This window comes from Anarhichas minor, unplaced genomic scaffold (assembly GCF_050575085.1).
Source record: "Anarhichas minor isolate MPS153535 unplaced genomic scaffold, ASM5057508v1 ptg000023l, whole genome shotgun sequence".
In the NCBI taxonomy this organism is placed as follows: Eukaryota; Metazoa; Chordata; class Actinopteri; order Perciformes; family Anarhichadidae; genus Anarhichas; species Anarhichas minor.
Window position 1 is genome coordinate 6,135,392 of NW_027466469.1, and position 16,685 is coordinate 6,152,076.

The window sequence follows — 16,685 nt, forward strand, 5'->3', positions numbered from 1 at the left end:
ATAAAAACCTAATTACACACCACTGCACGCTGTGTTAAGTTAAGGCCTGATTCATTCCTTAAGGGTGCAGAAACAAGATGTAGAACGGCCTTAATTACATTGTTCTACCATAACCAATGATTGCAACACCTGTGCTCTCAGTGTGATGGCATTTAAGCCATTAGCACACATGGCTAGGTGTTTGTTCTTTAAGTATTTGTTTGGCTCTACAGTGGACTGGTCTGCTGGGTCTTTGATGAGTGCACACTGCTACAGATTCAACGGCTGAGGCAGCTTCCTTTCTCCATAATCATGCACTCAGAATCAGATACTGTTGTATCAAACCAAAAGACAACTCTCTCTGAATACAATTATCATCTGCTGTTCTCCTGGTCCCTTCCGATAGCTCGTTGGGATTCTCAGACTTTATTGAAGACCTTTGAACCTGTAACATTATTATGTTGAATCCCATCGCTAAGGTATTTGGTCTCATTGACGAATACTGTGGGTCTTGCTAACCTAACTAGCTCAAATATATTGTCACTCAGATATGTTTATGCTTATGGCGCGACTGTAGCTGAATTGTAGAGCGGGTTGTCCTTCATAAAGGAGATCGGGGGTTCGATCCCCGGCTCAGCTAGTCCATGTCGATGTGTCCTTGGCCATGACACCTAACCCCAATTTTCTCCTGTAGGAGCAACTTACCATTTAAAGAAAAATGCTGACTATACTTAAAGGGTAACAGCATAATATTTCAACCGTAACCCTATTTTCCCATGTTTTTGTGTCGAAGTGACTAATGAGGACAACCATTTTCGAAATTGGTCCAGTATTGAGGGAGAACGCTGCACACGGCTCGCTGCCACTGATTCAAAATACAGAACCTCAACGTTGCCTGGCGACAGACATAGCGGCAACCTCTTGCTGCACCTTTACTGTCAACAAATCCCACAAAAACAGAGCAAAACATGCAAAGAATCTAATTACTAACAAGTATTGAATGTGTATCAAAGCCTTCCTCTGTGCCATAAAGCTCCATTGTTGTTCAAAGACTATTAAAAACACATCCAAACTGTTGCACTGGGTGGCATCATGTTCCTCTATTACCATGAACACACACACTGTAGTTTATTTTGACTCAAGCCCACACACACCAAATACTCACCAGAGCACCAGAGTGGCTTAATCCGCCACTGAAAATCATTTTCAACAATTGCACATTTTCTCCTGTTTAAGTACTATTTGCTAAAAACTACAGTGACCAGCTGTTCGAGATAATCACAGTCTTTATGTAAAAATGATTCCATATATTTATGATCTGTTAAAGATATATGTCTTGAATGCAATAGTAGACTTAAATCTGGCATTCAGACAATATATTTCTGAACAAAAGATCACAGGGACAATACTACGTTTGATGTATTGCTTGTCAAGATCAGTTCAGTCCATTCATCTCCCATTCCTCATGGAAACAATACATCACTTTGCTCTACATCTATCCATCTATTGTGATTCAGTGTGCTAAAAATAACCTGTGTTGAGAGGTGGGAGTTTAATAATTGATTCCCTCTACTGGGATGCTCCCTTTTATTGGAATCCCCTCTCATGACCCCATATCAGGGAGACCACAGCACCCTCCTGGTGCAATCCATATCTGGGCCATGCTGGGACCGAACACCCATTTATTCCTCTTTCAAAGACACTGTTTATTTTCTTGTTATGAGGCTGTATCTACAACAACAGATATCAGCGCTAAAAGGTGGAGAAGTGACTAACAAAAAGGATAATTCATCATCATATTTTGACAAAGAACATGTTGTGAAATGATTCCACGAGTCAGGTAGTCATTACTATCAATGTTAATAATAAATCAATGATCAGTTCATGACAAATTAAATAATATATCTATTAGGAACACATGGAAAACGCCAGATGTGCCTGTCTTTACTAAGCAACTAAAATCCACGAGCCGTGATGACAGTGATGATCAGGGATCAGGGATGTCTAAAAGTTAGATTTGCTGTCTAATTCTTTTGTGCTGATCTGTGATCCGATCTGTGAGTCCGATCATAAGCACCCCTTCCTATCCGTACATGGCATATGCACGTCGCGCACAGACCGTGGTCCATTTCCTGAGCAACAGCCCAGATAAAATGAATCTCCACTGATGTGGAAACAACATATGTACTGTAAATACACTTCTGCAGCTCAGTGGAGATGCAGCCTACCTGGACTGCAGGAACACAGGCACCCAGGGCGTGTTCACATTCAAGCTTCACACTTGGCTTACATTTGAAGTTATTGGTGAAGCCCCGGCTGATTGACCAGGCGACACCGATGCACGTAACCATAGTAACTCACCCCTGAGGAAAGGAGAGACGCTGCCGTCAAAGGAGAGAGTTTACTCTGAGCCGCAAGTCGCTTAAAGGCCCTGAAAAGTCCCCAAATTGGCAACACTGAGTGTGTGTGTGTGTGTGTGTGTGTGTGTGTGTGTGTGTGTGTGTGTGTGTGTGTGTGTGCGCGTGTGTGTGTGATATCCATTACATTTAACTACGTCATATTTGCGGACGGAGGCTTGTCCAGGGCGGGCACAGGTGACCCAGTGGGCCCCCATTGCCCGTCCATGCTGCTGGAACTGGTAACAACTAACTATTAGCATTAGGGTAAAGATGATTCGCACACTAGTCAAGCTGGTAGAGATACATTTATATAACCATTAAAATACAATGAAAATGTATATGTATATATAAATGTATATTTGTAAAATGATGGTTTAATTAATGTAACTCATTGCCTGTACATTTTATCCAGGAAACAAGGAAAGATCAATTGACATTTGTCTTTAAAGATCGTCTCCTGGCCTAACCTCCCCCCTCACAATATCATCTTATGATTGTATGATGCTGAATTAGTTGTCGTACCGATCAGTATTAAACTGTAATATTATGTTTGGTTCATTTATAACATTAAGTGAAATAAGAGGAACTTAACAATGATCACCTGTAAAATATTTTGTTTTTGGAACAATTCCTTGTGTTGTTGATGTGTTTTACATTTACATTAATGTTACATTTAATGTTTTACATTAAATGTTTGGATGAAATCTAGAAGACGGACTGAGCCGGTTGCCTTCATTGCTCCTGAGCTTTACACCACCTGCATTTTCCAAATAATCATTGCTGCTGTAGAGCCAACTTGCAACATATGCTCGTACTAAAACAGACACTATATATGAATAATTAAAGTCAGACTGAATTCTTTCATCAAGAGATCAGGGCGGGCCATTTTCCTGTTTGTAATTTAAGATTGGGGGTAATTTAGGCGGTCCTTCTCACTGATGCAGTGACTTGGGATCTGTTTAAGTGCTCTGTGGGTAAGTTCTTACCTAATTCGCAAAAATAATAATAAAACAACGTTTTTTTGCTGAAGGCTGAGAAGCAGCAAGAACCATTTTGAGTGACATTATTTGCATTTTTATTTTTTTCATCTGTGATTCAAACACCTCATATTTACTTAAGTTGTTCTGCGGAAAATGTGTGTAAATTGTTTTCCTCAAGGATAAATATGTTTTTCTATTTTAGAAGCTTTAAATGATTAATCAACGATCCATCCTCAACAATCTATAAACCGCTTCACACCACTTTCACTCCTGGTTGAGCACTTTGTGGAACATTAGTATTCATGGACAATGTTCACCACTTAAGTCCAATGTTTTCTGCTAAATTGGCATAAAGCAACAATTGATTTGATGAAAGAATGCTTTCCTCCTCACTCAAGTGAAAACACAGAACATAAAAATAAAGCATGCATTCAGTGGTAACAAAAGATTTGCCTTTGGATTCAGGAAGCACCTACAAGAGTCACCAAAGCCAATGATGCACAACCCTTGATAGGGAGTGTGTGTGTGTGTGTGTGTGTGTGTGTGTGTGTGTGTGTGTGTGTGTGTGTGTGTTGCCATTGTGTCTGTACTACTTAATAATTCAGCATTAACGATTTACTTTGTCAGAAGATTAGGACGGGTCCCAGAGGAGCAAGCTTTAAGCTCGACCCTCAGTGCCATGAAGAACTTATTGACTATATTGACTCTCATGCAGGCGGAATAAGAACAAATGCTTTTCAGATCTCTGATGTCATTTCCAGCCCATTCTTTTTCTCCTAATTCAATTTTAATATCTCTGAGAACACTGCAGCCTTATTTGAAGTTAATAATTACAGTCTTGTCACTCTATAGGCTTTGCCTTCGTCTTACTGCAGCCCAAAATCTACGATAGTGACACAGATTAAAGCTCAAAGGCGTTCAGTTCTTTGAATTATTCTCTGAAACAACGAAACGAGGGCGTTCAAACTAAATGAACTGTGAAGATTCAAAAAGACAACTGTAAACTCATATCTCATATTCATGGACTACTTTACTGTCTTTGTACAAGTCCTGTAAAGAAGTCAAGTATTACACGCATTATAAATAAAAGAAGGTTGAATATCCTGTAAACAATTTAATTTGGCCGCAAAATATTTACTCAAATGAAGATTTTTAAGACCTCCTGTTTCTAAAACATTAAAAAGTGAATTGGCCTCCTTAGTATATTCCCTAAAAATGTAAATGGTTCTTTTGAAAGTAAATAGTTTGTGACAGTGATGTCTGAAAAACTCTGATCGCGCGCCAAGTTACAAAAATTCAGAGGTGCACGACCAAGCGCTGCGACCACTTGCAGAGCCATTGAGCACCGCGCGTCTGAGATTACGTAATTTTCTTGTGCGTGTGCCTCACACCGGCTTCACTACAGTGAGTATAAACTAGGTTTTAGTCTCAAGCCCTGAACCCTGCGTTACCTACTGCAGAAAAACAAGTTCCATCACCTTTTCAGCACTTTGGCATTGACTTGTTACCAATGTATTGATTCTCGTGACATCTCGAATTTCTAATATCACTCTGAGAGTCTAAAGGCCCACACCAGAAAGTGAGGCTTGGTGACTTGGTGGAACTACACGCAGGGTCGTTGGATAACTACTGTAGCTAGCGGGCTAATGAATTTGCATGTCAAAGTTCACCAAAGTTTAACTTGACAAAAATTAAAAAGTTGTGCAGATTTACTTTCTCCCTGCCAGCAAATCCACTCAGTGAATCAATTTGCAATGGAGTCTCTCGCGTGTATAAATGATGGAAGGTTTACAAGCACTGCAGGAGAATACTGTATTTATCAGATAAGTGAATTGACAGCACAATTCTGTTGATGTGAACATTTCTACCCTCGTGATGGGGGTCCAGAAATCTCACACATCATTGGTTAATTTGCAACAGATGATTGTCGTACCTGCTTAAACAGGCAGGACTCAGCAGTAATGTGGTTGTTTGGTCGGTGTCTGTCTGTTTAAAATGACCAGGCTAACTCATTATTATTCCATTAAACAATGAGGCTGGCAGTATTATATCTTTTTCTTATTGTCAACAAATCCAATAAAAACACCCAAAACCAAAAATGTGTGGTTGAGTCCAGTCACCACTCAATACTCTCTGTCTTGTCTAAAAGGAAGGTGAGTATATGGTTCCATGGGGAGACGTCCTCGGGCTCCTGGCATGTCTTCAATGGGTCACAGAGTCTGATCCTGGCTTTACTGAACTCTGCAGTGTTTTGTCCACCTCAGCGCTGCTCTCCTTCACCGCAGGCTACAGAGTGAGCATTTCACTGCACATGCGAGTGTAAACTAAATTGTGTGAAAGATAAATCATTTTTTGGGCGCACAGGTATGAGTGACTCTGAAATTCTCACATCCAAGATGGCAAATACATCGATTTACAAACCCAGACGTCGGTTTCTGTCCCTTTCTCGCTAAGAGTACAAACCATTCAGCGAGCAACTTCTCACTTGTAGCTGGCTCTAACCGTCGCTGTCGGCAGTTCAAATGACAACGAGATTGTGTCGGCTGTCACTGATTAATGCAGGCGACATTTAAACTTGTTTGTTGTCTGGTGTCTATACTCAAAGATTCCCTCCACGCTGTGACATCACTGTCCAATCGTCTGTCCCGTCTCTTGCTGATCTCATCAAGTCATTTTCAGGAGTCAAATCCTCCCGGTTCAACTTTCATTTATAGCAAATCAATAAATCAAACAAAGCAAACTTCATGGAGTCTAATTTGTTATTAATGGGATTTTTTGCTAAATACATTATATATATAATTGTAAAATTTCTCATAGAAAACAAACATTCCTAAAATGTGCACATTTCTTGTGACAACTCACTATTTGATTTGGTTATCCTTAAGTCTCTAAAGCAGCAGGGCATATGATCAGTATTACAGAGGCGAGAGTACCAATTGACAATCTTTAACTTACGGTAAATACAGGAATTCAATAGCCTATCTCACTTGACCTTTTTTACTTGACTTTTGAAATCTTTTTACTCATAGTATGAATCATTGTCAGGCCAAAATAAGAGGAGGCTTGATTGTAGAAGACGATTAGCGCTGCTGCTAAATAAAAATCCCCCCCAAACGCAATAAACTTTATTTTATCTTAACTTTAAGCAGTCAGAGTTGGGGATTAGCCAGGATTAAAGATGGAACACCCCAAGATATTGCATGTCAAGGGTTAATGAAAACACAACTCCTGGCATTCGCTCCGATCTTCCGAAAACAACTGTTTTGGAAGAAGGAAATAACGGGAGGAACAGGCCAACCAGCTTTGTGACCAATCTTCTTTATTTTTTTATATATAAGTCCTGTACGGTGGATCCTTCGATTTAACCACCACCATCTGTGTCAATCACTCATCAACAATTGAAGTTCAAACAAACACATTAATTCAGACTGCAGCTTCTCTTGTTATTGGCTGAGGATCTGGATTGGCCAGATCAATGCCGTCGCCGAGTGTTGTTGATGTGTACAGTTATTGACCATACACTGGTGCTCGGAGAGGTGAAGAGCAGCTCTGATCAATCGGAGGCTCTATGGCCTCTTCCAGTAACTGACCCCATGCTGGGTCTCTCCTCTGAACCCCCTGTAGGGGCTTCCATCCCCTCTATGGAAGAATGGAGGAGGCAAAAGTTTAAGTTTTCCCTTCCTGTCTGCCTCCTCTGTTAGTGACTTCACATTAAGAGTTACTGATGTAGAAAACTGTGTTTTCATGAATGCACTGTGTCAGCAAGACATTTCAAATCGGTAAAAGAGAATTAATGTAACTGGGTCATTTTTATCCAAGTAAGTTTGAGCAGGAACTTAATCAGGTTAGGACTTCTCTTTAGTGTGTCACTTTCTCTCCAATGTTTTCTGGTTGAGAACTTACAAACCTACAAAAGCAGCAGCAGAACAGCAGGAGTTACCCTCCTACAGTGTTTGTTGCTTTTCCCCTCTCAACAGATTGATCGGTATGATGTTGACTTTCTCCTCCTCTCTGTCTCTCTTCTCTCGGTAAAAGAGGATTAAATAGTAAATGAGCAATAGCAAACACTATGTTACAAATGTCTTTATCTCTTTGGGTTTCCATTGGAGAAAACAGAAAATATAGTCAATATTGTAAAACTATTCCTTAAAAATCATAAAAACCTTCATCTTTTCACATTGCCACTGTAAAATAACAGCCTTCAGCTATGTACTTTTTGCAGATTTTTTCTCACATGGACATTCTAGTACCATGCATCTTTCCTAAAACTTTGGTCTCCCTCCACCTTTAAAAATAGAAATGTCATCCGTCAATAAATGTATGTAGCCTATTAAACAGGATGATGATTTACTACTCTGTCGGTAAATTGACAAAAACTTTCCCACTGCTTTTGTGGCCACCGTTTAGCTCCAGGAGGATGACATTTGGCATGGAGGTCAAGTGTGGGTGTAGTTCATGCTAATTGGCAAAAAGGGGGTCTGGCAAGTGGGAGTGGCCTATAACAAAAAAGCCTGATCACTTGAAGGATTCCCGTACCAGACCCAAGCGTTTGTCTTGCACTCTTGTGGGAGGCGTCATTGCACTCAGCAGAGACTTCCTGTTTCAATGGTGTGATGGGTGGTTAGCCCTGCCCCTTATAGTAAGCCACACCCTCTTTGTAAATCCTTTCTCGTCACTTGTGGGAGGCGTTCCTTTTCCAATGGTGTGGTGTGTGGTTAGCCCTGCTAAAGTCAGCATCTTCTTAAATTAATCGTTTTGGGTCAAATCCAGTGTCTAAATCTTTTGTGGGTGAAAATCAGGTCGGGGAAATAAAGGAGCACAGCTTGCTCCTCCATCATTACCACACTGCCCTTGAGCAAGGTGATTAAACCCCGACTGCTCCAGCAAGTCTCCATCTCCGTTGGCTTCACAGTATTTGATAAATACTCCACACAATTATCTTTTTGGTTTCAGTTTTAGTTTTCAAGAAGCAACCGTGGTCTGGAGGCAGAATTCAGATTTCTGAACCACTGCTGAAGTGTAAATAATTATTGTTATTTTAGTCGTGGTCAACCCATCCACCATAGGAAAGATGCATGGTACTAGAATGTCCATGTGAGAAAAAATCTGCAAAAAGTACATAGCTGAAGGCTGTTATTTTACAGTGGCAATGTGAAAAGATGAAAGGTTTTTATGATTTTTAAGGAATAGTTTTACAATATTGACTATATTTTCTGTTTTCTCCAATGGAAACCCAAAGAGATAAAGACATTTGTAACATAGTGTTTGCTATTGCTCATTTACTATCTAACATTTTCATGAACAGTCAAACAGCTTTTCATGATAATCAGCTTTGACTGGAGGCTTCCAGACCTAGTGGGTATGAGTCAGCAGGCCCAAATAAGAGGAGGCTTGATTGAAGTCATTCCCTGGTATAACAAAGGAGACAGACAGCGGTGCTGTAGAGGGAAAAGGCGGTGATGTTTCCACTTACACATCAAAGCGAAGGTTCTGCTTCTCTTCAAAGAAGAAATCGAGGACAAACTTCCTGACGAAGTCGGGGTTCAGCGTGTTATCGATCACTTCTGTCCGACCGAACTGGTGGAAAGACAAGAGAAAACATTGTAGAGAAAGTGACACACTAAAGAGAAGTCCTAACCTGATTAAGTTCCTGCTCAAACTTACTTGGATAAAAATGACCCAGTTACATTAATTCTCTTTTTTTTGTTGTTGCTGTAAATGTAAATGACTTGGATTTCTTTGGTTTTGAAAGCTCCATAAAGGCTATCAAAGGCAGGGAGATCTATTTACATAATCAATTTAGATTTACTGGGACAAAGTACAAAACAAATTAATTTCTCTGAGAGACTTTAGAGTTCTACTTGCCAACATTTGTAATCATTTGTGTGTGTGTGTCAGAAGTCTGACACTGTGCATGTGTAATGGGTCCGTAAAAGAGACCCTGATCTTAATGCAACTTCCTGAATAAATAAAGCTCAACTTATAAGTTACTACTTCTGGACTATGAAACTGTTCAACATATCCTCATACAAAGGTTCGTGTCTCTTAAGTTAAAAGATAAACAATGAGTGCGCCTGTAAAACCTGTTTAGGGAACAAACTGCCCCTCGAGGGACCAAAAAAGTATTTTAAACTGAATTCACCCATGGCTAAAGAAATGTAACTAATAGATATCACCATGAAACTTCCCAGTTGATTACTCACATTAAGACAATCGATTTTTGTATTACAAGTTTTCTGAAATGCTGTGTTTAAATATGCAAATGCAGCATTATCTAATGGTGACTTTCGGTGAATTATTTTGGATGTTTTCTTTCCACTAGTCTGAAAGAAGACATGTTATGGAAGCAGAACAGCCCAAAATCTCAACATTGAGCAGTGCATGAAAAATATATATAATATATTCTATATTGCTAGCATCCTGACAATAGGACAATCATTTCCTAATGTATCCTGTAACACTGTGATGAACACGAAAAGCATCTTCACATCAGTGATTCTCCTGTTGATGGCTGTACAATCACACACTCACAAGACAATCCTCGCTCTCTGGCAGGTGACAGTGATGAGCTATCGATCTGACAGGTTCCTATAACCCCCACCGCCACCTCTGTTTTCTGCTCCCCTCTGTCAGTCACAAGAGAATCTTCTCCATCACAGCCTTTTCATCTCTTTGGGTGGATTTCGGTCAGAGGTCTTAACGTCAGCGGCTACTGAAGGTTTGAGTTTCGATTGTAACAAGAGGCAAAGTCATGTTGTCAATTGATGTCATCAAAAAGTAAAAGTCTTAGATTTAAAAATGTATTAAGCATCATGTTTTAATCATGGCGTGTCCATGATTACATGTGTTTTTGTTGTGCATTACAAGACAACAAGTGAGTTCAAAATCACAATTAAAATGGTCTGATTGAAGCTATGTTTTATACAGTTCCAAATGATCACATCTATGTGAAGACCAAATCCAGTCAATGGGATTATCTATGATTTGCACTACATCCCAGTGTGATGGCACTGGCGAACAGTGGTCATTATCTGATTGGCCATACAGAATGCTAGTCAATCAGCATAGACTATCAGGCTTGATGGTGATACTAGAGCAACTGAGGCCATGTCCACACTACTACGTTTCGATTTTAAAACGCATATCTTTTGCTACGCTTACACAAAGCGTCAACACTAGGGTTTTACCTTGTAGTGTGGACAGGCGGAACCTAATTAGATTGGAAACGCCCCTATCACTATCACGTGAGCCTTTTCCAGAAGACAACAAGCAGCCTTGATTATCGATCGACTACCAGGTTAACTCAACAAGGTGAACTGATTACAGCCGTTGTTGAGCTTGTTGTCTATATCAGCAGCTGTTGTCCAGTTAAATTCTGCATTTTATAACTCTACTACTGCCGACATGCGGAGCAAGCAGCTGTTATTGGAGCGATTAGCGAGCTACGTGTCCAGCTACGTGTATCAGCCCTACGGAGCATCTGAAGTCACAGTTTGCTCCTTTGAGGAGGGCGACGGACACTAAACGGACGACTTTCCTTTTGTTATTAATGCTAATTTTGTTCTGCACAACTATTGTGAAGTCCGAAGATAAAATGTAAAGGAACAAAAGCATAATGTTCTCCAGTACGACAGAGACTTCAGCCACCAGCAGAGCTACGAGTGAGAACAACAAAACTAAGGAAACGAGTGAGAGACGTGTGTTGACCACATTTATGGACCCATAATCTATAAACTTTGATTTGTATGTGTTCCTTTTAAAGTACATTTGATGTGTGTGTTAGAGAGCGATAGAGCAAAACCTGCAGCCTTGTAACTAAGTCTGCTTGAGTTTATAGAGGAAGATCTTAGTATCAAGGACTACCTTTCATTATTAAAGACTATAATACTCTGTTGTAATTTCTGTAACTAGCAACCAATCTACTTCCTGTTTACACCAGAGTGGAGGCAAGAGAATGGGTAGCAATGACAAAGATGGCCCCAGTGTACGTGAATAGTCACGTGATATTGGTTTTCAGGCTTGCTGGTACAGACATTTCGCAAACAATGCTTTTCGATGCCATCCGTGTGGATGGAGATCGTTTTTGTTTTGAACAAAAACATATTAGTGTGGATGTAGCCTGAGACAGACCTTACCTTTCCTTTCCACTGCCAGTGTTTTGTGTCTTTATCAACCCTTTCTCTTGTTACATAGCTGAGTTCTGTGTGTGGTTATTGGCAGAGATGGGCAGTATTTCTATTACTTGTATTTGAAATACATATTTCAATTACTTTTGAGTATTTTGTAATTTGTATTTGATAGGGCCGATAAAAATCTAATGGAATTTGTAACAAAATACTTTAGAGTGGAGTAATTTTGTATTTAAAATACTCAAAATACTGTGCACGAATCAAAAAACAGTTCACGAGTTCAGTCTTCAGATCTTCCAGTTCAATGGATTGTCTGTCAAGGTAAATATTTTATCTGAGTGTGACAGATGTCAACTAGCTTGATGTCTGGGTCTGGCTACATAGCCTATTGTATATACATGGTGATGGTTATAATATCAAGCTAGCGATCGATGCTAACATGCTAATGACGCTAGCATGGTGTCTAGGCTAGTGCATAGCCAGTGTTTAGCAAGTTAATTTATCAGTTAGTAGCTAGCTATAGGAAGAGGGAGATTGGGAGCTTGTATGTTCATGATAACCTTATCAAGAGACGTCTGACCATCTAATCTTGCACTGTATTACAAGTTATGCTGTATCTTCTCAATGTGAATGTCATAATGCCATATCAATTACTGGCAGATAATATAGTTCACAGTTAGCCAGGCTATGACAGTAGATGTTCATTTGTTAAAAAAAACTAAAAAAACATTAAATATCCAATTTATTTTATTTAAAAGGCATATTATGAAAGTATTCTTAGTTTTATTATTTCATACATTCTACAGTTGGCCAGGTGGACAACATGTCTGTGACTGTTCTTCCTTTTTGTGGGCTTCACCAGAGCTTTGTGTACATTATATAGCCCATTTCTGAATGCTCTGCTATACCAAATTGTGAGAAAACGGAAAATCCAGAAAAAAGTATTTCCTACATTTTAAATACAAAATACATGTATTGTATTTTGTTACATTTTCTGGCACCAGTATTTTGTATTTTATTTTGATACATTTATTTGAGGGGTATTTTGTATTTTGTATCAAAATACATTTTGATGTATTTTTGCCCATCTCTGATTATTGGGTTTTGGCAACGAAAGCACTTTAGTTAAGGTTAAGATAAGATTATGGCTTCAATTAAATGTTATCAACGTAAATGAGTGAACTCACTTCAGACCTTTTGTGCATTAAACCAAACCATGACCTTTCCCAAACTTTCCCAAAACAACTTCTCCCAAAACTTGCATTTTAAAACTTGCCAGGTCCTTTATTCTCATCATGTTGATAAAAACATCTAATGTCAACTGGACAAAGGATTGTTCAGTCATAAGGATTGCAAGTGCAGGATTGTTCTGCACTGTACAGTGCAGACACAGAGAGAAAGCCTCCTCCCCTGTACAGTGTAGCAGTTTTGGGTCGAGGTGGAGCGCCGGTTTGCTGTCGTGGACAGAAACTTAAAGACTTCCTGCCACTGCTGCTCCGTTGACAGCTGCCAAAACATCCCAGCAGTCACACCTGCAGTCCCACAGAGCCCTTTGTTTCACATTCACCTGTTAACCGTTCTCCCTGACTTCACAGTGGAGGAGCCCTCACAGAGAGGCTCGTCGTGTTCCCAACGGATTATTTAGCCTCTTGGATGCCTGCTGCCAGTAAATAATAGCACAAAAAAAAGTACCTGCAAGGAGTACTTCTTTCACAAAGTGGTTCCGAAAAGCTCTCACTGTTTTTGTTTCTTTGAGACAGAGAGAAAAATCAGAGAGCGGGGAAATCATGAGAGACAATAACTGAAATCCATAAGCAAAAAATGAAAGGTCTCGCACTCATGATATTGGTTGAAAGCAATAAAGGCATTTCTGTTTCATCAAAGAACAAAATGTATAACCAATTTCAACTGGAGCAAAGAAGAATAAATATAATACATATACCTGTGAAGTACAGTTTATACAGCGCATACATACATGTACGTGTGTGTGTGTGTATGTGTGCGTGTAGGTGTGTGTATATGTGTGTGTATGTGTGTGGCTGTTGTGCTGAAAAACTTGTTTCGTGATGTGATATTGAAACTGTGCATGATGATTGTGTTCATTTGGGTGTAAGAGTAACATGACCATGTCTAAAAATATTAAGACGCGTCACACATGCCATCTCACTGGTAAAGGTAAGACAACTGCACCATTGTCATGATCCCAGTTTGTTTCCTGTATTGGTTGGAAAGTCCTCTCATCTTGCCTCGTTTTGTTTTACTTCCTGCTTTGGGGTGTTTTCTGCCTTGGAGATTGAATGTCGAGCTTTTTGGAAGCAGCTTTTGTTATTAAACCTCACCCTGAATTCAATTCATCCTGCCTGCCTGGTTTTGGACAGTTGGGTCCTCTCCGAACTTCGCCCTGACAACCACTTAAATATCTACCTAATGTGCTACCACAGAGTTCACAAACACGAAGCAAAGAAACCTTCTTCCCCAGCTCTGAAAATTCAAGCAGAAGGCAGCTGTAGTAAATAGTGTTATAGTTATATAGTAGTCTGTAGTTTTAAAAAACCACTGTTATTGTACCACCGTTTATTTCATATTCATTTGAGGAAGGATAAAGTCTCCTCATCGCTCCACATGGACGTGATGTTTATGTATCTGCTGCTCTTTTCATGTAACTCTGTTACAATGCCCTGGCTCACCTAAATGGAACAGGGCCATAATTAATGTTATTAATAACACTTGTGTTTATCCTGCAATGACATGTCAAAATGGCTGCTGTGACAAGGACCTAGTAATAACAACAAGTAAATCTGAGCTGGGTTTGCTTCACAATTAACCAACATAGATTATAGCTGCAGCTAGCTCCATACGCAAAATAAAATATCACATACTTTGCTGTGTCGATTTTTTTTCTCACCCCTAGTACTATTCCTTGTTTATGTCTTTTAAAACTTTTGTCTGCACGCTCACCTGCCTTGAATTGCCCCTTGAGGGCCGAATAAAGTATTCTGAATTAAATTGAATGTAAGTACCTGGATCACACGATGAGCAACGAACACCACGTTGCTGCAAAGTAATGAACAAAAATAATGAGTGCCGGTGGACTATTGTCCTTGCACGCTGCAGAGTTGCATCACGTTCAATCAAACGCATGACGCAACAAAGAAGTAGAGGAGCATCTACTGATTTCAGAGGAACCTTTCTCGCTGTGGCTGATGAGCAAAGCGAAGCTTGGGGGGTTAGAGGGGTTCCGGCGCACGGCAGTCCATTTAATTCTGTATGTGTGTGTGCGCACGTCTCCCAGCAGCACGGTAGTGTGACGCCTGGCATCGAAGGCAGCATTTCTCTCCATTTCAGTCTGTTGTATCTGTAATGAAGCGTCTCCAAAATGGAGGAGATAGTAGACACAGACGGACAGGGGGGACAGGGAGATTGTCCCAGAAACGCATGTAACACCCACAATGTGGACAGAAAATGTCAGTTGAAATGGGGGATAGGATCCTTATTGTTATTCCCCCACAAAACAAAAGTTGAGAAAAGTAGGTTAGCGTGGCTTCGTGTGCCTCCTGGGGGAACAGGTTAGGCTGGCAGTGTTAGTTTTCTCATTTCTGTTGGTGTTCTTACTATACCTGGTGGCCCAAAGCAGCTGATAAGTTTGGATATGCCTCTGGCCAGTTCGGCACTTTTCCCCCAAAACATGTACTATTTCCATAATTATACATCTACAACCAATTTGACATTGTACTTCCATCCCTTGATTTTGTTTCCTTATAATCAGTGAATACGCACTAAAAACAAACCACCTCTACGGGATAAAGACATAAAAATGCCACAAAGTTAGAGATTCTCTGAGTTTATTATCTAATGACATGAAGAGATGTCCCGTAAACATCAACACAGCACACCTTCTTGGTCATTCACAGGACAAGATACTGACTGATCCTGCTTTTTAGAGAGAGAAAAGTTTGACATGGCCTATTTTTCGGAGGTATTTCTAAGAAAGAATTGCTCCCGCGAGCTAATAAGCCGAATTATTTCGGAAATGAGCAAAGAGAAAGGAGTGTTATATTCAGTGTTTTGGATAACAAGCCCAACACTGACAGAGATGAGAGGTACAGTAGGAGATTTCATAAAACGGAATATGTGCCGTCTCCCTGTCTCTTTCACACACACACACACACACACACACACACACACACACACACACACACACACACACACACACACACACACACACACAATCTGACAAGAAGTATCTTTTAATTAGCTTCTCCTTTTGTTTAGGACGTTTTATGTGCAGTTCCTTCTCTGTCACCCACAAGAGTTTTTGTTTTTTGGCAGAATTGTAAAGACAAAAAATCTTCTCCGCGTTAGTGTGAGAATTAGATTTCTGCTAATTGCATCAAAAAGTGCCTCGAGCTAAATCTGCCAATGTATTCAACAGGCCCACGCACTACAAGCTGGTGACAATATGTGTGGCACGGGGGAGATGCTTGTTTCCTTTCGCTCGTTGATAGGCAGCTACGCTAGCGTCCAAGGAGACGGTAAGAGGAGGAAGTGGGCAGCTGAGTGGGACCTGGAACCATATGGAAGATCTCCAACTATGGCCACACTCCAAACGGTCAAACTCAGGCCCAAAGACTACTCTGCAAATAAAAAGGCAGTGGGAAATACATTCACAGCAGAACCACGTGGTGCTGCTGCCGATGTAATCGACAGCTAAAGGCCCCGGACATTCCCCTGCAAGAGGAGAAAAGATCTGGCCCGCTGCTGAGATGCAGAGGTGGCGAGGAAAAATAAAGTTTAGGATGCTCCCAGATAAACTTTTATCTTCTCACAGAGGCAAGAGGCGTTTTATGATATTTTCCAACTGTGATGTCTCTGCTTAGATGGAGGCTTGACAGTTTATCCTGCGCAGTTTCTAAATCTGTGAAAGGATTACTGCTCTATCGCTCCAAGCAACCTTAAATCTTTCCCAGCAACTCGCTCTGAAGTTTAGAAAAAGGTATATTGCCTATATGGGCACAACAGAAACTTCTTCCAGTCAATCAGTCAAGCTGAAAAATGTTAACCCCGAGAACCAGTCTAAAAGAGAGCTAAAAGGAATAATACCTGAAAATTTGATTAAAAGAACAACAAAACTTACGTAGAATGAAAGAAAATAAAGAGTTCTTACTAGAGAAAGGTAATTGCTTTCTAAGTCATCACTT

General features: G+C 40.2%; 1 protein-coding gene across 1 annotated transcript in view; it reads right to left on the reverse strand.

Annotated features, from left to right (window-relative positions):
• The window catches only part of LOC142955456 (copine-9-like), a 158,601-nt gene that overhangs the window by 104,368 nt on the left and 37,548 nt on the right, over window positions 1-16,685 (reverse strand). Inside the window, exon 4 of the mRNA XM_076096971.1 lies at window positions 8,832-8,935. Coding sequence (XP_075953086.1) covers window positions 8,832-8,935 — 104 coding nt within the window. The remainder of the gene's footprint in view (window positions 1-8,831; window positions 8,936-16,685) is intronic.